Genomic DNA, 26209 nt, shown 5'->3' with positions numbered 1-26209 from the left:
CACAATAGAATTACAGGCCCCTGGAGTGTATCACACTGAATGTAGCTGCGGAGCTTGTTATGTAGGTGAGACAAAACGTCTGATCTCCACCCGCCTAAAAGAACATATCCGTCACACCAAGAACCAAAACACAGATATTTCAGCAGTAGCCAAGCATTCCTACGAAACTAGGCACGGAATATCATTTGACAAGACCAAGATCCTAGCAGCTATCCCTTGGAATCTGGAAAGGAAAATCCGCGAGGCTATCGAAATCAAGAAACATCCGAATAACATAAATTTAGAAGAAGGATACAAAATCAGTAATTCTTGGATACCTATCATTCATAGTTTAAGACATACAGACCACAACATAAACACACGGGCCGCAACCCCATTACATAACAGCGCGGACAAGCCCCCACTATCTGGCTGTGACATACACTTTCCAGAAGCCTCGCGAGACAGCCAGGGCTTACGTCAGCCAGAAAGGCTAGGATATAAAAGGCCAAGATCAAGGCCACTCTAGTAGTGTAGTTTCTGCCTGGGAGACTGATTACCTCGGATCGAGTAGGGGTATCTCAGTCGCCTTGACAAAGAATACTGCAATGTATTCGAAACGTCGGCAAACTGTACGTGATATGCGTGCAAGCACAACACGGTTCAACCCGGAAAATAAATTAAATAATTCTTCACACCGTGGAAGCTTCACTTCTAAGATAATTCAATTTTTTTTTTCAAAGAACTTGTGAGCTGTTCTGTGCCTTTTGTAAAACATATATTAGTGTCAGAACGAATAAATAAAAAATAAAAATTAAAAAATACATTAGATATAGAAGGCTAAATATATATATTTACACTGTGTGTACTACCCGTAGCTGATGGGTTATAGAAAAACTCGCAAACGTAGAGTTGGCAGGAGATTTAAGGTAACACTCATCTCCCATATTCTCGGAAACCAGAGATCCGGGAGAGGCTACTGATTATTTTAACAATATTCGATACATGCAGTTTACAAAACTGAATACAGCATAACTGAAAAACATGGAGTAAAAACATAAATAAAGAATAAGTTATCCTGGAAATATCATGGATCAAAATTTAACATTTGTAAGTGATTTAGAAATTGAGCAGAGAAAGAAAGGCTTAAGAAGTGTGTTACTAACATTATAGTAAGAAATGAAACTTCTCGGACATGCTGTCGAGGTTTGTCAGATACCCCGGAAACATGAACCCCCAAAGAGGTCACCACAATAGTCATCCTCAGTACCTCTATATCCTGTCCGACTCCTGAAATGAATATTTATATTGACTACGGTATACGACGATAAATTAATTACATGCTATAATCTACGTATCTAACTGCTCTGGACTTCAGCAAGTTACAGTTACCAAGTAAAGAAAGGGTTACAGTGATGACGGGAACCGAGAAACTAAAACTTCTAGTAATCGGAAAATCAGCGAAGCCTCACTGTTTCTCGGGTGTGATTTAATTACCGGTCACGTCCGAAAGCAACCCTCGAAGTCGCGAATGACAAGCTCCATGTACGAATCTCGGCCGCGTGGTTTCAACGAGAAGTCTCAACGTGAAGAGAGGAAAGGTTAACTGTAACAAACAGAAGAGACTAACGAATTTTTTCCAAAGGTTTTAACGGAGGTACGTTTCTTGTTCCACAACTGTATGTGCTGTATCCTGTATTCTCAAAAGTTACTACACAAGAGTTGCAGTAAAATAGAATATGTTTGTATATTCTTAAATACTGTAAAAATAATGTATTCGGTATAAGTCCGTAGATACATATGATTCAATAATGTGCTATACATACTCAAAAACAGTGTTATCTATATCTCGAAAGTTCGATAACTCGAAATAAAATGTCATTCCCAAGGAGATTCGAGGTTCCACTGTATAAGGTTCTTCACTCTACCGGAACTTATCTTTGAACAAATACATTTACGAACTACCTGAAAATCAAAAACATATGGAACCTCATGATGTTCCTTCAAGAACGAAACATCCCATTCTATTTTAATTAACTACTTTTCAGGTATTATTCTTTTACCACATGTTTTCATTTTCAGGTAGTTTTAAAACTTATTTATAAAAAATATATATTTAAAAGAGCAAATAAACTTGTAGTTCAAGGAGGCAATGTAGGCCTATATCTTTCTTTTTTTTTTTTACATGTAGATTGACGTCGCACCGACACCGATAGATCATTATGGCGACATGGGATGGGAAAGGGCTAGGAGTGGGAAGGAAGCGGCCTTAGCCTTAATTAAAGTACACCCCCAGCATTTGCCTGGTGTGAAAGTGGGAAACCACGGAAAACCATCTTCAGGGCTGCCGGCAGTGGACTTCGGATCCACTATCACCCGAATGCAAGCTCACAGCTGCGCGCCCCTAAGCGCACGGCCAACTCGCTCGGCGCAAAGGACATCGTGATTGTAGGCACGTGACAATACGTTTTACGTGAATTTCTAATCACAGGGATGTTGTAACCACAAATAAGCGTAATTTTACTGCGCTACTAACATGACTGAGGCGGTAAGAGAAGATTACCATTAGTAAGGTTCTCCAGGAGTCAGCAAGACTGGAAGAAGTCATCGAAGGAAAAGTGGATTTACTCTTGTTCTTTACGTACTGTATGTGTACGATTTCTATTTTCACTTTTCCTTTAGTACAGTAATGGTAATAATTAGGATAGACAGGACCATGTACATGTAAAATAGTTTGAAGGAGTTTGTAAGGTCATCATAACATTCCATCGGAAGATGTACTTCGTGAATCCTGTACTCTGTACTTTCAAAGAATATTTTCAATCCTGTCTCTTCTGCTGTTTCCTTCATGACTTCCACAAGAAGGTTGCAATTTCTAGATGCTTTGCAAAGAACACAACATCGCCTGCAAAGGCTAGATATTGAAATATAAGCCCAGTTTTTTGATGGCTTAGTGTGTTTTCATTCGGAAAGTTGTGCTGTATTATTATTATTATTATTATTATTATTATTATTATTATTATTATTATTATTATTATTATTATTATTATTACGTCCGGGTCCTTGGATAAATGGTCAGTGTAGCGGAGCGGACTTCGATTCAGAGGGCCCCGGCGTCCGTTTCTGATTGGGTCAGGGGTTTTATTCTCAAATGGTTAATTTCCTTGGCTCGGAGACTAGGTACTTGTACTGTCCCCAATATTCCTTCATTTCAGACAATACACACAACACTACCCTCCACCACCTCAGCAAGCAGTTTCCTATACACAGCAGACTCCACCCAACCTTTTCGGAGGGTCTGCCGTATAAGGGCTTCGCCAGATTAGCAACTGTCACACGAAAACGAAATTATTATTACTATTATTAATTGCACTTGTAACATCGCATAATTTAGTCAAATAATGTAATATTAATAATTTCAGTGGGCATAAGGAAAGCGAAACCATCCCCGTAGAGCCAATGTGTGCCCTTTGAGGGGTGGAAGATAAAGGCTTGCACTATCCGTAACCTCGGCACTTGATGGGGTAGAGTTGTTAGCTCTATGACCGGGCGCTTCTACCCCCAGGAATGAACCTGGTTCTCAGTTTTAGTGTAGTCTTAGTGAACCTCAGGATCAGCACGCATTTGCTGCATCGGTTAGGCAGCCCGTAATAACACCCAAGAGTAACCCTAACTTTGCCTTCGATAAAAATTTATTTATTATTTAGGGTATGACTACATCACTAAAAATTAATATTTACAATTATCTTAAATTATAAACTAATATCCATGCCACGAATGTAGTATATTGATCCCTCCGTCATAACTGTTGGATCACCAGGGTAAGCTCCAAGAGGACACTATTGAACTAGATGATGAACAGTTCTTTTGTTTTTCAGCGCCTCAGTCACAACTTGGAGAAGTTATTTTTCCACTAATCTAATATTAGCAGCTACATTTACATATATCTACTGACTGGATGACTAGAATTCTCACCTGATGTTACCTTGCTGTGTAGCACGGTATTGCTCGTCGTACAGATGATAGGCCCGAGCATGTGCTATCAGTACATGATGAGCCGTCAGGTAATCCCCAACACCTGGTTTGTCGATTGAAGGCGCCATTCCTTGTTTTGTCGTATAACCAGACATGAAAGTCCCTGGATCATTGAACGTGAGCCACCATTTCACCTGCACGAAATATCATAATTTCAATCAGAAATCAAAATCTCCAAATACTCATCGTAAAATGTTTGGTATTCCACGTCACGTTGGACAAAAATTGCAAAAAGTGAACTTGTATGTATGTATGTATGTATGTATGTATGTATGTATGTATGTATGTATGTATGTATGTATGTATGTATGTATGTATGTATGTATGTATGTATGTATGTATGTATGTAGGTACGTTCATTCCTCAGCCCAAAGGCTGGTTGGATCCTCAACAACTCCACCAACAGCTATCAAAAATGGCCTAGGCATCACTGAAGAGGCGTACTGGGGATATGAGAAGGGAGGTAGTTTCCTCTTGCTTCCCTCACTGTGCCAGAAGTTGCTATTACATATCAGTCTCTCACTGAAATGCATGCACCAACCGACCCTATGAGCAACATCTTCGCACCATTCATAGCAAGGACTGGCTGCATATGGAATAGTATTACTAACATCACTCTTACCTCAGACACTTTCATATTGTCAAAGCCAAGGATAAGACTGAGACAGATCAATGAACGTAACAATATAGCTCTAGCCCATAACAGAAGACATAGTGCACTGTAAACACTAGGTCTCGCCAGCTAAGGCATAAAGTGAACTTATGTTCTTAAAAAATTACAAAAATGTAAGAGACAGAAGAGCTGAAAAGTTATGATGATTATTTAAAAAAATATTTCTCTATCTGTAATATTGCTTACAGAAAAATTCCTTACATTTATTGTACAGTGTTTTATTTCGTGACATCCGAGACCATTTACTGTGCTTTTTCCAAAACCTGTTGTTAAGGTCATGAACATTCTTCTTGTCTTTTCTTGGTTCCAACAACCGACGAAAATAAGACATCTTTACTTGGAAAAAAATAAAGTTTTGTTGACATATGACGTTTCGGTTAACTTGGAACCATATAATAATTTGCCATCATTTTCTAATCCCATCCAAAATTTACGAATAGAACATTTAAAACCCCTTAATTTAACCTGCAGTGGGGTGGTTGAGGCTGGAGGGTGGAGTTTACTACCAGCTGACCTCCGGTACTTATAAGTCTATATTCCTTACTGCTATCTGAAGAACAAAAATCTGCATGCATATTCAATACAAAAAACAAGTAGCACTCACTCGATCACCGAAGTTCTCGTACAGGACCCTAGCGTAGTTCTCGTAGTAGTCAACGATGATGGGATTAGTCCATCCTCCAAGATCCTGGAGCCACTGAGGGAGATCCCAGTGATAAATCGTGATCTGTGGGAGAATTCATTATTGCCATTAATCCTGCTGTATACATTAATACCTTCCTGGAAGAGCTTATAATTTGTTAGGCATTATATTGTGGTCCAGAGGTCGTGTAAAGATTTCAACGATATAACTTATGAATTAAACAAGGTTTATTGAGAAGCTACCGTGTGTCCCACTCGAAAGTTGTGCTATATATTCTTGGTTTGCATTTGTTAATATTCAGGGGATCGCATTTACATTCTGACACTACTTTGTCCCCAGTTAGACTATGGAGCCATCTCTTCTTTGATTTATATTCGACTGCCAGAAGAGTAGTATCAGAATGTAAATGCCATTTCGAGAGTAACTGATAAAAATTACAACGAAAGTTAAAAAAGAGTTGAAAGATAACAGCAATAACATAAATGGCAAGCTTAAACTTATAGTTAGTTGCCTCTGTGTATCAGTAGTAGTGTCGGCCTCTGAATCCCAAGATAGCGGGTTCAAACCCGGCAGAGGTAGTCGGATTTCTGAAGGGCGGATAGAAGTTCATTAGACACTCCATGTCGTATGATGTCAGCATATACAAGATCTCCGGGAACACACTTGGTGTTTATCAGACAAAATTAATTAAAACTAAGCCATGGACCACTCAAGAGGGATTCGGTTTCCTCTGCCATTTAGTAGGTCTAGCGCAAAATGGAACGTCGAAATTGACGAGCAGACAGCCAAATGGCGTCAAATGAAAATGTCTTCACATGGTAACTGAGGACATGCCATTATTATTACTATTATTAATTTACAGTTAACTAAGCTCCGGTTTGAAAATAATGTGTTAAGGGCACCTTACTCAGTGTTGTGATAGTACAGATATCACAACCACAAGATAAGTATTTTATTATTATGTCTTTGTACAAATGTATTAAACGTAAAATCTGGAAGTGTTTCCATATTATACACTCTAATATGGCACAACAAATTTCAAAAACGAAATACAGATAATAAATAAAATTGTGAAGGAAAACGACCATCCAATTGAAATAGTAGATCAATTATTAAACAAAGACGAAATAATGGAATTCTACACCTGAAAGTAACAAATATACGGTCTTCATTTACGTGAACAAGAATTTGTACTAGATAGGTAATATTTAAATAACAAAGTTAGCTTTCAGAACGAACAACACGCTACAAAGACACATTAACAAATGCAACCTAAACAAACAATACCTTTTTTTTCAAATCAAACTTTATGAACTCAAATGATAAGTACTAAACTGCACCGCCACATATATAGACCAAACGAAACGTAATATCCTCACTAGGTACAAGGAATAAAATAATGCTGTTAGTTACAATCGGTATTTAGCATTCGCAGAACTCGTATATGACAGCTCCCCTCTTTTCACAGGCATCAATCACGATCTTAAACTTTACATAATGAAAATGAAAGCAAATCATTGAACAAAACAGAGGCAATGGAAATACATATCGCAAAATATAGAACTAAACCAATCTCAACGATTACACACGTCTGAAAAATTCCCCCTCTTCAAGATACATAATTAATTTAATTGGCGGTAAAAAATACTTCACACTATTTTTTCCCCTTAGCTCTTAATTAATCCCATGACTTCGCTTGGTTGACCAGAGTGCAGTCGATTTGGAGCAATAGCGCGCGCTCTCTCTCTCTTTCCCCACGCCTGTCTCGCTCGCTCCGCCTGTCTCCCTCTTCCTCACTTGCTCCAAATCCGAGCCAAGTTGAGCCAAGTTGAGCCGAGCTTAGCCAAGTCGCCCCGAGACGACGCGCTGGTCCGAGCCGAGCCGAGTGGGACCGATGCACTATGCACAGGACCTCTGCGCCTCAGTTTGCACGCATGAGATTCTGGGCATTTGAGAGGCCCTGCTTTAATTCATTGCCGATAATCAAGGGAAATGTTCGATAAATTATTTGAAAACGTTCAAGATAAAGCTAGGTAAACAATTGATAGGGAATCTGACACCTGGGTGATGGTCCTAAATGCAGATGATTGATTGATTGATAGATAGATAGATAGATAGATAGATAGATAGATAGATAGATTGATTGATTGATTGATTGATTGATTGATTGATTGATTGATTGATTGATTGATTGATTGATTGATTGATTGATTGATTGATTGATTGATTGATTGATTGATTGATTGACCTACCTCCCCTACATACATACTTATGTTAGCAAACCACAATCGAGGCTCATTGCATCCGGGATTCGCTGTTGACCACAATGCTGGGAACTTTGCAGAACACGGTTCCTTTTGGTGCACGAGGAAACTGAGGAAAACATTGATGGTGTTGAGCTCCTTCGGATGTTGACGTTGAAAATAACGTATGTGCTTAGGAAAGTAGCTGAATGTAGTCATTTCCCACGCGTTCCTTCAGGGAGGTTTCAAATAAAAACACGTACAGTACTGATATCCTAAAGCTACTTTAACAGAAACGAAATTACTTCGTACTATAATGAACCTTTAGCGTATCCCACTAAACCATTTCATTTCATCAAAGAAAGCATTCAAGTGAGTGAGATCTCAGTCAGCTGTAATAAACCAAGTTCATGTAATGTATTAAAAATGTAGTTGGATCAGTTGGATTTCTACACAATTCCAAGACGCTGGTGGCTAGTGGGCCGATGAGCTCCCTGCTACACCGGGGTGAAACGCTGGTAATTTCACGATTGTCAAAGTCTGAAGATTTTAACATTCGCAATCGGTCAAATTAAATTATGGCTTCCTTCTGCGATAATTTTTGATATAAAATCCAAAGGCAGCCATTATTACAAGTGGAGGCACATACTTCCCTTAGGCCCGGTTTCACAGTTTGAGTTTAAGCCGAAGCTTTAGTAAGCCACGCACGCCGCTTAAGCAAGGCTTACTCTTTGGCTTAAACACTACGAGTTTCACAGTAGGGGGACCATGTGCAGCTTTACTAAGCTGAACATCTCCGAAGTTGGTAATGCTTGCACATGCGCAGTGATTCAATTCTCATCTTTATTTACATCCGTAGCCTATGATTGATTGACTTGTAGGTTAAACATCGTTTCTAGAGGGCAAACGGTTGGAAATAGGTATATACCATCGCGGACTTTTTTGTAGAGGTTTCTATGCTCTACAATTCGTACACTTACACTTGGGGTCTATCGTTGATGGTTCACGCAGCGTAAGCCAAGAAAGCAAGTGACCGACCGACATTTTTGTCTCTTGAGCCTCGAAATATATTCAGAAATATAAGTTATTTATTAATGTTATTGGTTTTACGTCCCACTAACTATGAATTTGAGCACCTTCACCACAGGACTGAGACAGGATCGAACCTGCCAAGTTGGGCTATAAGAGGGCCAGCGCTCTACCATCTGATCTGAATCCTTAGCTTAAACCTCAGTTTCATGCAGCTTAAGCCAGTCACAGATAAGCTCGGCTTACCACTTGCACTCCCCACTGTGAAACCGGGCCTTAGTGGACCGTCACTGCATTGTCCTACATAAGAGGCCTGCAGTGGTTGGAAAGGTGTACCAATCCAACTGACGAGCCCACTGCTACACTGGAGCGAGTCAGTGGTAATTTCAAGATTGAAAAAAGCCTGAAGAAATTAAATGCTTTTTCATGCAATGTGTTAATAATTTAATTTAATTAGTTATCACTGACTTCTTGCATTGTACATTAAAGTCATTTCTAGCGCCGGCACATGTATCTGTGCATATACCGGAAAACGCACAGTTATGAAATACAATTTTCTATAGAAAATATAAGGGCTGCCTGGCCTTCAGGATGTCGTAATATTTAAGAAACGAGATTTCCACTTCCGGAGGTGCACATGGCCCTGAGGTTCACTCAGCTTACACCAAAAATGAGTACAAGGTTAATTCCTGGGGGCAAAGGCGGCCTGGCGTAGAGCTAACCACTCTACCCCATCCAGTGCCGAGGTTACGGATAGTGGATGCCTTTCCCTTCCACCACTCCAAGGGCCTTCATGGTCTGTAGCATTTAGTTCAATAAAGCGTTACACTGGCCATTGAATAGAAATGTATGTGTTAAAGGATATACAATACTGTACCATCTTAACCCTTAACGCGAAATACCTTCACTTCGTCTAGTACTAACAGTTCAAGACAACCAACTTACCACTGACTTAATTCTAACAATTAATCCAACGGGGAACTGTATTGAACATTACTGGTAATTCAAGACAACCCACTCATCATTTTCTGTATCCTAACAACAATTCCTCCTTGCTACACTGGACAGTAACTCCCTGTGGGTGGGGGGCCGTAGAATAACACTCACTGTATCCCATGTCTACCGCAAGAGGCGACTTAAAGTGGCCCCAGGGGCCCTGAGCTTTTGGAGCGTGGTTTGGCCACCACGGGGCCCTTAGCTGAGTCCTGCAATTGCTTCCAATCACTTGTGCCAGGATCCTCACTTCTATCCTATCTGACCTCCCTTGGTCAACACTTGTCCTTTTCCGAGCATTAGAGCATTGCATACCTAGAGAGTCTTTCATTTCCACATCCTTCGTGGCCCTTGCCTTTCCTTGGCCGATACCTTCATTTCTCGAAGTGTCGGCTCCCTTCCATGTTTCCTCTCTGATTAGTGTTCTATAGAGAATGGTTGTCTAGTTGTACTTCCTCTTAAAACAATAATCGCCACCATTATTCAACAATACTTGTAACTCAGGACAACCCACCCACCATTACCTGTATTAAGATAATGGACTCCTGCAGTACTGTAATCAACGCTATTGGTAGCTCAAGATCATTATCTATATTCTAACAAGAATATTCTCCTAGAATGCTGTATTCAACAATACTGGTAGCTCAACAGAACTCACGCACCATCAGGTGTATCCCAATGGTAAGCACCAGCGCACCTTTCTCAACAATACTGGTAGCTCAACAAAACTCACGCATCAATAGGTGTATCCCAATGATAAGTACCAGAGCACTTCGTTCAACAGAAGTGGTAGCTCAAGATAACTCACGCATAATTAGGTGTATCCCAATGATGAGTACCAGATAACTTTGTTCAATACTGGTAGCTCAAGATAACTCACGCATCATTGGGTGTATCCCAGTGATAAGTACCAGAGCACTTCGTTCAACAGAAGTGGTAGCTCAAGATAACTCACGCATAATTAGGTGTATCCAAATGATAAGTACCAGATAACTTTGTTCAATACTGGTAGCTCAAGATAACTCACGCATCATTGGGTGTATCCCAATGATAAGTACCAGAGCACTTTGTTCAACATTAGTGGTAGCTCAAGATAACTCACGTATCATTGGGTGTATCCCAATGATAAGTACCAGAGCACTTTGTTCAACATTAGTGGTAGCTCAGGATAACTCACGCATCATTGGGTGTATCCCAATGACAAGTACCAGAGCACTTTGTTCAACTGTACTGGTAGCTCAAGATAACTCACGCACTATTGGAAGTATCCTAGTGATAAGCACCAGATCACTTCATTCTGCAAAACTGGTAGCTCAAAACAACCTACTCACCATTGGCTGTATCCCGTTATCCACTAGCAGGTTAATCAGTTTGTTGTAGTAATCTATTCCTGGTTGGTTGATGTTGTTCGCCTCTCCTGTTGGCATGATACGTGGCCACGAGATGGAGAACCTGTAGAAGTCCGCCTGCAACAATGGGATACATAAGGTGATATTCGGAGAGAATATGATGAGCATTTATGTTGGCCGAACAATAATATTATACGTACTTCTAAATCCTTGAGTAGACTAACATCCTCTTTGTACAGGTGGTACGAGTCAGCAGCCACGTCTCCATTCTGCTCCTCTACGACAAAATCTGGATGAGCATGCAGCATGTGGTCCCATATACTTTCCCCTTTACCTGCAAGAAACGTGTGTCTGCTAATTATACTCCCCTTATTGACATCAACAATATTTTCGAGACTTTTAAAATTTCTTTATTTCCTTAAGTGAACGAATTTTTTGAAAGTAACAAAGAATACTATCAAAGTATTTCTAACACTATTCCAAAGGACGAAAGAAGGAATAATTGACCTTGTTTTAGAAATATACAGCTAAGTGTTTGTTGTGTTTCTTGATGGATGCAGTATTTTTGCATCTGTGTGTGAACACTGACCAGAATAAAATTTAGCTCCCACCGAAGTTTCAGTTTTACTTTTGGCTGTGACAACATGGAAGCTGCTTAGGTACGGGTGGTGCTGAGCGATGACATGCAGGGAAGTACAGGTAGGTACAGAGTAGTGTGTCGGATGTTACGAGATGTGTTTCACGTGGGTCAGATCGTGCTGCAATGGCAGTTTCTGGCCCAGTGAGGAAAGCAATGGCAAACTACCTCAGTCTTCATAATTCTGCCATAGGCTTCTTTGTGGTTTTTCCAATACCGCTTAAACTTTGATGGTGCTATTTAAGGGGAGTACAAAATGTGGTAAAAAGTGAATTTTTTTAGCTTCTTGTGGAAAATTATTGTTTGGAGTTTCCTCTTTAATTTAATGTATGTTTTATTAATTCTGGATGACTGTAACTATTTATAAATCTAAAAATAATGTCTTACTGCAAAAACCATCTCTCCAGATTTCGTGAACACTTGTTCAGTTAGGACAAGATATCTCGGGAAATATTTGCTCTAGAAGGCGGTAATTTGTATTGATTTATAGTAAACATCCTATTGCATCAGTTTACTACATTACATTGACGATATTTTTAAATAAAGTTTTTTAAAAATTTACCGGTATTTACATTGATCGCTATGATATTACGTCACGTCTGGTGTTTATATAAGTTAGTAATAAACTTGTTACCATCCACATCCACGTCTTTTAAGTGGCGTTACACTTTCAAGTGTGATTTCTGATAAACTATCTTTGTTTGCGAATGTTTCCCCTTTTTTCCAGAATCTACTTAAGACTGAGCTTTGAAATTTTTGTGTCTCCTTAACAGCGTTATTGATTTTATATAGATCTACAATGGTAGAGATACGACACATAGTTTGAACGTAAATATTTTTAAAAATAAATACCGGTAAATTTAAAAAACTTGATTTAAAAATATCCTATCTTGATTTTTAATAAAGCTAGAACCAAGAAAGTGAATGGATTAGATACGCATCTACATCCTAGCAGAATTTAGTTGTATTGCCTTGGACAGCTTGAAAGAAACCGGGAAGTAAATCTGTTAAATTTAACATTATCAGGATAGGCCCCTGATACTCCCCTTAAGTATCCAACCAGCCTCCGGGTTGAGGACTTAATGGACATATGCAGCTAATGGTGGGAACGACATGATAATAGTAGTGGTTCAACTGCTGGCTCTCCACCCGAACGACTGAGGTTCGAATCGCTGTCGTTCATTTGCTGGAATTTGCATCTGAAAAAACACATGGAGTAAGGAAGTTCATCCCAGCCAAAACCAAATATGCTTGGGTGACTCCAGCAAACCAGGAATAACTGGTATAAACTGAAGTAAATAATTTTCTTGGAAGAATGGTCAGCGTACTGGTCTTTCGTTTTAAGGCACCTAAGTTCCATTCCGACCCGGGTATTTCAACTGCGTCTTGTTAATTCCTCTGCCTTGGAGACTAGGTATAATGCACTTCTCTTCAACTAGATACAACGCACTACACTATTAACCACCACAGAAACACGCAACAGTGATTATATCCTTTTACATAGGGTTGGTAACAAGAAGGACATCCGGCCCTAAAATTCGACCGAATCGTAAGGAGGTGTCAACCCCCAGCAGTAGGAAAAACTGCAGGAACAATAAGAGATTATTATTATTATTATTATTATTATTATTATTATTATTATTATTATTATTATTATTATTATTATTATTATTATTAATCCGAATTTGGTCAACAATGGACCGCATAGATACTAAGGTTATCTGGTCAGCTTCTTCTACTTCTTCGTCGTCTTCTCCTCCTCGTCCCTGAACTTCTTCATTCTTTCACTTCTGATCTTTCCCTGCCCCTCGGTTATTATCAATTTGGGATTATATTTTGGTGGTCTTTCAGCCTCCGTGGGTTAGGCGGCAGCGCGTTGGGCTCTCGCTGCTGGGTTGCGTGGTTCAGATCCCGGTCACTCCATGTGAGATTTGTGCAGGACAAAACGGAGGCGGGACAGGTTTCTCTCCGAGTACTCCGGTTTTCCCTGTCATCTTTCATTCCAGCAACACTTTCCATTATAATTTCATTTCATCTGTCAGTCATTAATCATTGCCCCAGAGGAGTGCGACAGGCCTCGGCAGCCGGCACAATTCCTATCCTCGCCGCAAAATGGGGGCTTCATTCATTCCATCCCAGACCCGGTCCATGACTGGAAAACAGGTTGTAGGTTTTTTCATTTTGGTGGTCTCTCTGCGAATGTCTTAATGTTGTCAATTAGGCTTCTGAACTACTTTATATTGTTGATCACATCTGCCGGAAGTCCACTTTCCTCAGCATTCCTCTCGACTTCTTCCACCCAGTTCGTTGTAGTCTTCAGTCGTACGGTATACTTAAAGATCTTCTTTGTTAGTCGGTTCTCGTCCATTCTCACCAGATGTCCATAGAATTTCAACCATCGTTTCCACATTGAGACAGAGCTATTTTCATTGTCTATAAAGGTCCTCTTTGTTTATTTTCTTCCATATCCCATCAGAATCTCTCAGGGTACTTAGGGGATGTAGTAAGAATGTAAAGGAAATGCACTTTTTCATTTTCCGTAATTTCTGTCTGTCTGTCTGTCTGTCTGTCTGTCTGTCTGTCTGTCTGTCTGTCTGTCTGTCTGTCTGTCTGTCTGTCTGTCTGTCTGTCTGTCTGTACGTATGTACACGCATCACGAGAAAACGGCTGAATAGAATTTAATGAAAGTCGGTATGCAAAGTCGGGGAATAAGTCGCTACAATCTAGGCTATAAATAATTTTCGTCACGATGAGTGAAATGGTAGTTTAGGGGAAGGCATAAAATTTAATTCTCAAATATTTATGTTATTGGTGGTCGTATCTTAATGAAAATCGGCAGGCAAAGTCGGAGAATAAGTCGCTATAAGCTGGGCCATAAATAATTATATTCACGGTGACTGAAATGGTAGTTTAGGGGAAGACCTAAAAATTGTCAAATATTTATGTTATTAGTGGTCGTATCTTAACGAAAACCGGTAGGCGAAGTTGGGGAATAAGTCGCTACAATCTAGGTCATAAATAATTGTATTCACTCTGAGAAAAATGGTAGTTTAGGGTAAGGCCTAAAATGTAATTCTCAAATATCTATGTTATTAGTGGTCCTATCTTAAAGAAAATCGGTATGCAAGGTCGGGGAATAAGTCGCTGTAATCTAGGCCGTAACCAATTGTATTCACGCTGAGTGAAATGGTAGTTCAGGGGAAGGTCTAAAATGTAATTCTCAATAATATTTATGTTATTAGTAGGGCCCGGATATTTTAAAAATGCATATGCGCATATGCAAATGCATATTTTGAACGTTACCGCATATTTTGAGCGTTAGTGCATATACGGACATATTTTTCTCTTATGTGTGCTCGATTATCTAAGATTTCTGAACGAAATAAAAAAATCAATGAACTCTGTATATTATACATCCTTTGACAACATGAAAAGCCTTCCCTGATCAAGGAATAAGCTTTCAGTGTCGCAATATAAGCAGGTAGACGGATAATGACACTTTTCATAATAGCTATTTCCTTCTTTCTGACATTACTCTTTCCTTCTCCTTACGGTACCCTCCCGAGACTTGCTTAAACAAGTGCGTCCATCTGTTAACTTGCTCTTCGTCTGCTGCAGCGTTTCACCTGATAAAACTGTAAAAATGCCTACATTTTTGCCAGAAGAATGTTCCGATCTGTCAGAGCCAGTGTTCAAGTATTACCCATTTACGCTCGTCGACGTAGAACGATCATTTTCAGCGTATACATTAATTCTGGCCGACAACAGAAAGTTATTGACTCCTGCAAACATTGAAAAACTGTTGGAACTTACTGACATGCATCATTTTGCAAGGAATTAAACATGTTTATCAATTTGACACTGAGTTAAAATTAAATAATGCATCTGGTAATTGTATTTTATTTTATTTTTAGTGCATATTTTCGTGCATATTTAGAACATTTTTAGTGCATATGAGCATGCATATTTTCGGAGTTTTTATTGCATATGAATCCGGGCCCTAGTTATTAGTGGTCATATCGATAAATACCACATAACTTATATATTTTTACATTTCCGACCGTTTATGTCTTATATATTGTTATCGTACCGGCTATGATCACAGAGATTTTCTTGAATTTGGATTTTTGTTACTAAGTCCATATCAGTGCCGAGTCACGAGAAAAATGGGTATACAGAATTAAATGAAAATCGGTAAGTCGGATAATAATAAACTACAATCTACGCTAAAAATAATTTTATAAGACACCCTAATATCACAGAGTCAAAAGAAAACTAGATGTGAAGGCCTACAATATAGAAAGCTCATAAAACTGATCAACAATAACATTACATTGACCATTGTTTGTTGTGATGTGTTTGTGTCTTCTGTTGCCACCCTTCTCCGATAGATAGGATTATTGCTGTGTACCGAGTATTTTTTTAAATTTGTCTTACGTCGCACCAACACAGATGGGTCTTCTTTTAGAATTTGTTTTACGTCGCACCGACACAGGTAGGTCTTATGGCGACGATGGGACAGGAAAGGCCTAGGAATGGGAAGGAAACGGCTGTGGCCTTAAATAAGGTACAGCCCCAGCAGTTGCCTGGTGTGAAAATGGGAAACCACGGAAAACCATCTTCAGGGCTGCCGACAGTGAGATTCGAACCCACTATCTCCCGGATGCAAGTTCACAGCTGCGCACCCCTAACCGCACGGCCAACCTGCCCGGTGCAGATGGGTCTTACGGCGACGATGGGTTTGGAAAGAGCTAGGACTGTGAAGAAAGCGGCCTTGGCCTTAATTAAGGTACAGCCCCAGCATTTGCCTGGTGTGAAAATGGGAAACTATGGGATACCATCTTCAGGGCTGCCGACAGTGGGGTTCGAATCCACTATCTCTCGGATGCAAGTTCACAGATGCGCGCCCCTAACCACACAGCAGACTCGCCCAGTCGTACCGAGTGTAACAGCCTGCCTGAATATTGGCGGGAAGTAGCTGGGGAGTTAGGTAACATTCTTCTTTGGCATGCCATTCATCTGGTTCATAAATTTTCTGATACTACTGGTACGTAACACACTGGTTCATCATAGCATTCAATTCCTACTCTGAGGCAGTGATTGGAATGAGCAGTGTGCATATGTAACGGAATGATGGTAGAGGAGTATTCACGGCTGTCTGCCGCCTGGTCTTTCCGGCTCTGGAACTTTGGACTGTTAGATCGGCACTGTTCGCTAAAAGTGAGAATATGTGCGGTTTTTCATTTAATCGGTTATTTTACATGATAACATTGCTTTTAATCGCTACTTTCCTACTGACATTTTTGTAATGACCTATGTTGACTTCAGTTAAGGAAACCACAAAGTCAGTTTTTTCGAGAATCCCGTAGCGAAGCACGGGTACAGCAGCTAGTATGTAGATAAAGCTGGAAATCAAGAGGATAAATGGGGCAAATATTCGTTTATAGGAAGCGGAGTGAGGGATTGGAATAACCAAGGGAGATGTTTAGCACATTTCCAATTTCTTTGCAATCATTTAAGAAAAGGCTAGGAAAACAACAGATAGGGAATCTGCCACCTGGGTGACTGCCCTAAATGCAGATCAGTATTGATTGATTGATTGATTGATTGATTGATTGATTGATTGATTGATTGATTGATTGATTGATTGACTGATTGAAGATTTTGTCGGAAACTTTAGGTCTACTGCCAAGTGCTTTAAAATTGTTTTATCAGCCTCTTCTTGTCCATTCTTAACAGATGTCCACACAATTTGAGTCTTTTTCTTCCTTGACTCAATCAAACTTTCTCTTTCCCGATATAATTCTCCCCTTCTTCGTAACCTATACGGGACGATGACCTAGCTTTTAGGCTCTCTTAAACTAAAAACATCATCATCATCATCGTAACCTATACTGGCTATCCACTATTTTTGGACCTATTATCTTGCAGAGAATCTTTCTATCAAATTTCTCGGCTTCTCTTAGTCCCGATATTTATCTTAGTCATTCACTAGCATACAGACACTCTGTTTTAATCACTGCGTTGTCCGACTCGTTGGCTGAATGATCAGCGTACTGGCCTTCGGTTCAGAGGGTTCCGGGTTAGGTTCCCGGCCGGGTCGAGGATTTTAGCCTTCATTGGTTAATTCCAATCGCCCGGGGGCTGGGTGTTTGTGCGGGCCCCAATATCCCTGCAAGTCACACACCACACATAACACTATCCTCCAGTACAATAACACACAGTAACCGACACATGGCAGATGCCACCCGCCCTCATCGGATGGTCTGCCTTACAAGAGCTGCACTCGGCTAGAAACAGCCACACGAAATTATTATCACTGTGTTGTAGTGTCTTAGTTTAGCTCGCTTTGAGATGATTTTCCTCTTGTATAAAGCATGAATCCTACGAAAAGCAGTGGCCATCTCCTCTCGCTTGGTGTAGTTGACTTCTCTCTCGCTAGTTTTCAACTGTACGATTTCCCTGAGGCATTTGAAGCTGTCAACTGTCAACCCTTACTATCATACCATGCTCTGTCTTCAAGCGATGAGAGGATGTTTTGATGTTGGTAATATACTGTTCTATTTCAAAGGAAATCTGGAGTCCTAGATTACCATATTTATTATTAATATTATTTTACCTAGGGTTTACCTTCCCCAGCCAGTTAAACTACGTGCCTTGTCTAGGGTCATCTGAGTAAACAAACTTAAACTACAAGATACTTTAGTCTTCAACTGTTAGATGTCTCTACCTTCGGTTTAATTGCTCCCTCTAGCGGGATGAACTCTAATTATTTCATAAAGGGATATTTATTTTTGCACTTAACAAACCTTCGGTTCTGAGGATTGTTTTATCTATATATTGAAGTTGTCAGCACTTCAGATGGTTCATTCTTAAATATTGTAATCAAACCTATCAGAAACTTGTGGATATTTTCTCTAGCCAGTTAAAATTGGGGGTGTGTACAGGAATCCATCCTGTCGGTAAAGGTGTCTGGAAGCTTCCCCTTAAAATACTATAAAAGCAGTGTGCTTTAGGGCCATATTGTCTGAATTGCTCCAGTTATTGTGAATGCGGAGTGTCCATAGGGAGGCAGGGGCGCGGCTGCGCGAGGAAGGCCCAGCGACACTAGGTAATGGCAGAATTTTCATAGATATGTGATAGCTCATGCGGTTAGTGTGAGGGGAAGGTGTCAACCTCTTTTATTTATTGTAAATTTCTAAATTTGGTGGTTCCGATGTGGAATTTTCAGCAAGTCTAAGGACTCTGTTCTATTCCCTACAGGGAAATATGCAGGGTAAGGGAACAAAGAGTGATTACCCTCTGTCGTTTACCATTCAACTTCGCATGGGGTGACTTTTTCAAACCTCTAATTTGAGAAAACTTATTTGGCATTAACGTTTCTCATGTAGTCACCCCGGTTTAGTATAGGACTAGCCTCCGTATCCTTGATACATAAGCCCACTTAGGAGTTTAACTATTTCTAGAAGCAGTGCAGGTCTTTAGCCTCCTTGCATTTTGTTTATGGCCATTTAGTATGGGCAATCATGCCCCTGTTTATTCTATAATTGTTTCTTGTGCTAGTTCCCTTTGAGGAACAGAGAATTATATAGCTGTTGAGCAATAGATAAGCCCACATACGGGCAACTGTGAACATACACCTTAATTGAGGCCAACCGTTATGTTATAAGGCGGAATTGGAGTGTACCGTAAGAAACTAATGCCTCTACGAGGCGGGACTATGGTCTATTTGAAGCGCAGACTCCTGTGTTGTGTAAATGATCGGAGCAAAACGTGCTCTTGTAAAATATTGTTCCTGTCAAGAGCAATAAGGCTCTTTCCTATGTAAATCAACAAATTGATAATTATCTCAAGTTTTGTACCAGCTGTTCGGACTTCTAAGTTCCCTATATCGTTAGAAGTGACGAGCTCGTTAATATTGTTGATATTCATTCATAATTTCTATTTTTCAAATTTTAAACTAGAAAAAGTAAAATTTCGATTTTATTTTAAGTTCTGCTCTAGTTAATTCCTTGCCCAGCCATTCAAACCCTACGCTTTTTATCCCTCTGTGGTGCACGATATTTCATTGACAATTATTATTGTTACCGTGATTTAGTGGATCAGCAGAGGTGAAAGAAGGTGCCGGGATGAATGGGTCTAACTACAGAATCAAAGTTAATTTAAAATTTCAAATAAAGGTTATATTTTTTAATTTTAACAATCAATCAACGACAAAACCTTAACAACATTTCACTTTGTGAAATAACAATTTGGAAACAAGACTAGAAAGATCCAACATTCCAGAACTTCTCTCGGGCTACACGCCCCTAGTTTTACAAAAGCACAATTTGTTCAAAGGGGCAGAAAACCCTTACTACATGGAGCCCTTGCTCCCAAATTTTGACCTCAAGCCTCCCAGAGGCATTCTTACAACACCAGAAAAGAGCAGACGCGCTCTCAGTTTTTCAAGCCTATTTAAGGCAATGTCAGACTTTAAAATTAACTGCCATCAAGGCACAACTTACAACAATGACTCGGGGGTATCTAGTACCCAACCTGCTGGGCCTTAGCAGAAAAAGAACAGGTTAAGAAACTGGCCCGAAAAACCCAAAGGAATGGAGGCGTGTATTTGCACTTCTACACATACATTCTTAAAACCTAAGAGGCACTAGGCCTATGAAACAGGGGCTATTCCCAAACTATGGAGGTGACTCGTATAAGGAAGAAATTTAAAACATTAAGGAAAAGAAGAAAATCAGTTACCAAAACGTAGTTACCTCAAACCAAAATGAATGGGAGCTCGAGAGGGTAAATCACTCTCCATCCCCGAATTACAGTTACAGATTTAAGTAAGATTTTACATAAGCCTGCAGAAAATTACATATTTAGGAAATGAGGTTACATTGTAAAAGGTTTCGGACCTTTCCCGCGGGTTAACCTGCTGAGCTAGCAAGAAATAAAGATGTTAAATGGCCATTACCTTATTGAAGACCTGCTCCCGGATGAAAGAGGCGCTTCCCGCCTCCTGCTTTACGTCCACACACTTAGTTAGATGCTGATCGAGTGGCCGAGAGACGAGAAAATCAGCAGTTTAAAAACCCTCGGGGAAAGTTCGAGACCTTTCATGAATGATCAAGACACACTCACGGAGTTTTATTGGTTAACATCAAAAGGTACACACAAAATCGAAGAAGAAATACGGGATTGGCTGAAAATTAATTACAGAAATTTATTGATTGGTTAACTTCAAAACTGGCGGAAGGAAAAGATAAATATTGCCAATCCAAAAATGAATGAACAAAATTTAGTAAAGAAAAAACTTATGAATACAAAATTTCTTCAAATAAAGTTCCTTCACTTCGCACCAGGGTGCATGATCATAGTTTTTTAGTAGAGACATCTATGAGAGAATGTCCACACTTCTTGATCAATGGAAAACAAAACAAGTTGAAATCCACACAGTACTGACAACTTCGTAATCACAAAATTTGCGGTAGTGACATCTTCTGAGGAAAAGCTTAAGTTGGTCTAGTTCCAAATTCAGTGTTTCTCCAGTAGAGGTGTACCATCCGGTACAATTATTATTATTATTATTATTATTATTATTATTATTATTATTGTTGTTATTATTATTATTATTATTATTATTATTATTACTGTAACAGAATTTTCATCCCCAATGTGAGAGTCCTTGTCTACTCTGTGAACCATGTAACCTTGCCGCGGTTGGGAGGCTTATGAGTCCCAATGAAGCAGGTATTTGAGCCATGGGTGTAACATATCGGATGGATATCTGTCGGGATTTCAGGCTAACGAATGGTTCATCAAAAGCTTGATGTGAGTGGAGGTAGAGGATAGCAGACTTTTGGAAATTGTAAGGGCGTAAATGTGGATTATTGAATGATATGGCCTTATGATAATATTTAATATGGCTGAAAGCAACGAGAAACTCCAGCCATAACTAACTCCCGAGGATTTGTTGCTCTCTCTTTATGGAAGAATGATATACTGATGACGGCTTCCGCCGGTGTCAAATATTTCAGAGATAAAATAGTCCCCCTATTCGGATCTTCGGGTGGGACCTACACGAAAGGGGGCAATCATCAGAAAGATAACTACTGACGTTCTGTGAGTCGGAGCTTGGAACGTTATAAGTTTGAATAGTTGTGGTAGGTTAGAGAATCTGTTAATGGAAATGGGAAGACTGAAGTTAGATTTAGTTGATATACAGTATACGTTGGCAGAGAGAGAAGGAATTTTGGTTAGACGACTAGAGAACTATCAATAATATATCAAACAGGGGAAATGCATAAGTTGGTTTAATAATGTATAAATAAATATGGATTCTGGTCTGTGACCAGCATAGTGAAGGGATTATTCTTTGCCAGGCAGACACCAAGCCAATGCCCACCAGAGTAGTGTAGTTCAGCAGATGAGGAAGAATTCGAAAGAATATATGAAAATACAGAAGATTTAATTCAATATGTAAAATGACACGAGACTCTAATTTTGAATGGAGACTGGAATGCAGTATTAGGCCAAGGAAGCGAAGGTAAGGTAGCTTGAGAATTCTAACTCTGACAAAGGAATGAAAGTGGAAGTCGGTTAATAGAATTCTGCACTAATCATAATTTCATTCTTGCTAATACTTGGTTCAAATAGGAAGGTATCCGTCAGTAACCAGGTGTTGGATTGCAGGAGTAGACGTGGTCTCTGACCACAGGGAATCTTTGAAGAAAGGAAAAGTAGGTGTTTCAATATTAAAAATTCAGTTGGAAAACCCCTTCTACGGAAATAAGATAAGGCAGAAAGATGACAGGAATTTTACGACTCAAAACTCATGAGTCTGAAAATTCACGGGCTAAAATTAGTAGTAAATAGTGTTACGGAGTTTTCCGTGGTAGGTAGAGGTGAAAGAAGGTGCGGGTGTGAATAGGTCTCCAGCTACGAAAGCAAAATTAATTTAAAATTTAACAAGGTTATATTTTCTTTTCAAAAACAAAGAAATAACAAGCATGGCAGGTACAAAGTAGCAAATCAAAAAGGGTAGTTACAATATTTACAGGAATTGGGCTTCGCGCCCTGATTTTACACTGCTTGGGCAATCAGCTCAGTTTTACCCCAAACACGAGTTTTAACAGAGGGGCAGAAAACCCCATTCATACCTAGGAGCCCTTGCTCCAAATTACACAGAAAAGCCTCCACGAGGCATACAACACTCAATTTTCAAAAGAGCCACTCGCTCTCAAAATTTAAGCCTCTCCCAGGCCACACCAAACTCCACCTTCAAGTTGTCCTCACTGGACATAGACACAGGGGTAAAATACCCAACCTACTGAGGTCTATTAAATAAAAATGGGCAATTACATGACCTCTAAAATAACAATTTGAGAGGAGGCGATCTTGCACTCCTAATACACTTGTTTTTAAAAACCTAATCTGGCTCTAGGCCACTAATGCAAGGGCTAATCCCATACTACCGAGGTGACTTTAGAAAAGAGCAATTTGTTTTACATTAACGAAGAATAGGTTGAGAAAATAAGTTCACCTCAAGAAAATGTGAGTGGGAGCTCGAGAGGGTTAGCACTCTCTATCCCAATATGCAGCTTAAAAGAGAATAGAAGAAAAGATCGTTACATTTTAGGAAAAGGTTACATGGAGGAACGCTTCGCACCCGCCCCGAGAGTTAAACTGCTGAGCTAGCAAAGAAAGAATTTATTAATCGGCCATTACCTTATTGATGACCGCTGCCGAGGAAAGAGGCGCTTCCCGCCTCCTGCTATGTACTTTATACACTGAAAGATGGAACAGAAGTGGCCCGGAGACCCTAAAATCAGCAGTTTATATCCTCTCGCGGAAGGTTCTAGGCGTTAGGGGAATGAAAACACCCTCCCACAAACTTTTTATTGGCTCGGGTACAGAAACATATCCAAGTTGGGGGAAGATACATCGGATTGGTCGGAAATAACTCAAAGAAATTCAGGATTGGTTAAATGCAAAACAAGGGGAAAGAGAGGGGTATACAGCCAACTTAAACAATAACTGAAAAAAAAATTAGCAAAGACAAACATTTGAAATAAAAATTTCTCCAACAAAATAGTTCTTTGACTTCGCACTAGGTTGCACTATTGTTGATCTTCAGTAGTGTCCTCTAGAAGAGAAAGTTCACACTTCTTACTTCAAGCGAAACAAAACCACATCAAAAATGACACAGTTCAAAAACTCAAAATTTTCCACGTGGTGACATCTTCTGAGAAAGTAGAGAATTAATAGCGTAGATAAAGTTCAGACTTCCTCCAGCAGAGGAGTTTCAACTGGCGCACATTTTAAATTAGCGGAGTGGAGGTGTACCGCCCGGTATAGACCTCCCCCCCCCCAAAAGTTCCTCCCGGGGTGACACATGAAATTGTTTGAAAACAAGGTCCAAGTTTTGATGTAGATATGGAGATTAATTGCCAAAAAAATTTATAAGATTTTCTTAATTTGGTTTGATTTAGTTTCAAAATTTTGTTGTTGCAGATGAAGAATAGTTTTTAAGTTTGTAGAAGTAGAATTCTGAGGATAAACTTTTAATACTTAAAAGTGATGAAAAATTTTGCAATGTCCACCAAATATTGCTGTTGAATTCCCGAGTGTAGTCATTGCTTATCGTAACTGTCCATGTAGTTGAGGTTGATGAAGTTGGATGGCCAGACCGGCCGTTGCAGCTTGCGTCCAAAGGAGGCCGCTCGGACCCCTCAAGTACCCTGAGATACCGCTCGCCCGCACTATGAGGGGAGCAGAGGTGTTGAAACACGCCGCGCCCGCGGTGAACATATACAGGCTGCGGGCAAGTAGCAGGTCGTGCGCCGCACATCAGCCTAGGCCGGGAGGAGAGCTCCGGCTCGCCGTGCACATGTCGTCCTCGCTGGGGCCGAGGGGGCCCGTCCTCGAACCCAGCCGCGGCACAGCGCCGCGCGGCTGCGGGGGCACTGAAACATTTAAGCTAGGCGGCAGAATTGTGTTGGACCATCATGTTTCTTTTGAGGGCACAGGCATGTAGAGAGATTGAGGGGCCAGCGGCGTGCAGATATCCATGGCATTTCATCTAAGCCAGCCACTGTGTGTAGTGGAGCAGGAGACGGGAGCGTGGTAATGGCCGTGGCAAGGACAGGATGGCAGTTTAACAAATCGGGGGAGGTTTCACAGAAATGCTTACATATAAAATAAAATAGAAGGAGCAGAATGCCTTAAGAGAGGAACTCAAAAAAAAAATATAACCTTCATATTCCTATCAAATTATATGAAGCAAGTTGACACAAAATTTACACCGGTTTCACCTGGGACAGGTGAACCCTAAATATCCTCTCGGTGACTGGATTGCTTACTAACAATGTAACCGGCGTAAGAAAATCGAGAATGATGCATGGCCCATGAAATCTGGGGGCAAGCTTGCCCGCGGGAACAAAATTCTTGACCATCACCTGGTCACCTACCTTCAAAGTGGTGGGTCTCCGTCCACGATCATACTTTTCCCTAACCTTTTCATGAGATACCTTAAGATTGGCTTTAGCCTTCTTCCAAAGATCTTTAATATTATCCGGATCTATTGTCTCGGGTAGAATGTCACTCAGAGACCAAAGGTTAGAGAGCGGCGTGTTGGGAACAAACTTGAACATCAAGGAAGCTGGAGTGAACTTATGAGATTCATGAACCGCCGAATTCAAAGCAAAAGCTAACCAATGCAGGGACGTGTCCCACCTGGAATGATCTTCATGATGATAGGCAATAAGTGCGGACCTGAGATTACGATTAACCCGTTCAGCCAGAGATGGTTGAGGGTAATAAGCAGAAGTAGTTACATGAGAGATGGATAAGTCAAAACAGAATTTACGAAATAAGTTAGATGTAAAAGCCTTAGCATTATCAGATACAATATATTGGCACGGACCAAAAGAAGCAAAAATAGAATTTAAGCAAGTAATGGTAGACTGAGCGGTAGCCAGCTTAGTCGGAAATAACCAAGAAAATCTTGTAAAACCATCTACACACACAAGGATGAACTTGTTGGCATTACCCTTTGACTGGGGGAATGGTCCTACATAATCAATATACAGGCGTTCCATGGGGCGCGACGCTTGCTGAGAAGACAAGAGGCCTACCTTGGTGGACATGGTCGGTTTACTAAGCAAACAGGATTTACAAGCCTTTACTAGTTCACGGATTTCACCGTCCATACCTTTCCAGATGAACATTTCACGAATCTTTTCACGAGTTTTAAAGATACCAAGATGCCCTCCTAATGGGGTCTCATGATAATACTTGAAGATCATAGGTACAAGAACCGCTGGAACAACAACTTTCATCATCTTATCATGCCTCGAAGGGCAACATAGAACACCATTCCTCAGAACATAAGGGACAACATGTTCCCCAGAAGAAAGGGTTTCCATTATCGGAGCCAGCGTCGGATCTTCACGTTGGTATTTCTCGATATCCCTAGAGAGCATGGGAGCATCTGTTAGGATGGCATTAACCTTAGATAGTATGGACTCGGAAGGTGATGAACTGTCGACCGGTTCGTGGGTCTCGACGTCATTAGAAAACATACGGCTGAGTCCATCAGCAACAACATTTTCGGTACCTCTGATATGTCTAACATCAAAC

At 40.2% G+C, this 26209-nt stretch overlaps 1 protein-coding gene across 1 annotated transcript in view; it reads right to left on the bottom strand.

Moving 5' to 3' along the window:
• Positions 1-3518: 3518 nt before the first annotated feature.
• LOC136864071 (myrosinase 1-like) overlaps positions 3519-26209 on the bottom strand; it is a 37928-nt gene continuing 15237 nt past the window's right edge. The window contains exons 2-6 of the mRNA XM_068226637.1: positions 11145-11278; positions 10927-11061; positions 5292-5414; positions 3965-4148; positions 3519-3658 (exon numbers count right to left, since the gene is read on the bottom strand). Of these exons, the coding sequence (XP_068082738.1) occupies positions 3519-3658; positions 3965-4148; positions 5292-5414; positions 10927-11061; positions 11145-11278 (716 nt within the window). The remainder of the gene's footprint in view (positions 3659-3964; positions 4149-5291; positions 5415-10926; positions 11062-11144; positions 11279-26209) is intronic.

The sequence above is a fragment of the Anabrus simplex genome, chromosome 1 (assembly GCF_040414725.1).
Source record: "Anabrus simplex isolate iqAnaSimp1 chromosome 1, ASM4041472v1, whole genome shotgun sequence".
NCBI classification, from domain to species: Eukaryota; Metazoa; Arthropoda; class Insecta; order Orthoptera; family Tettigoniidae; genus Anabrus; species Anabrus simplex.
Note: the sequence above shows the minus strand (reverse complement) of the source record. Positions and strands in the feature narration are given on the sequence as shown.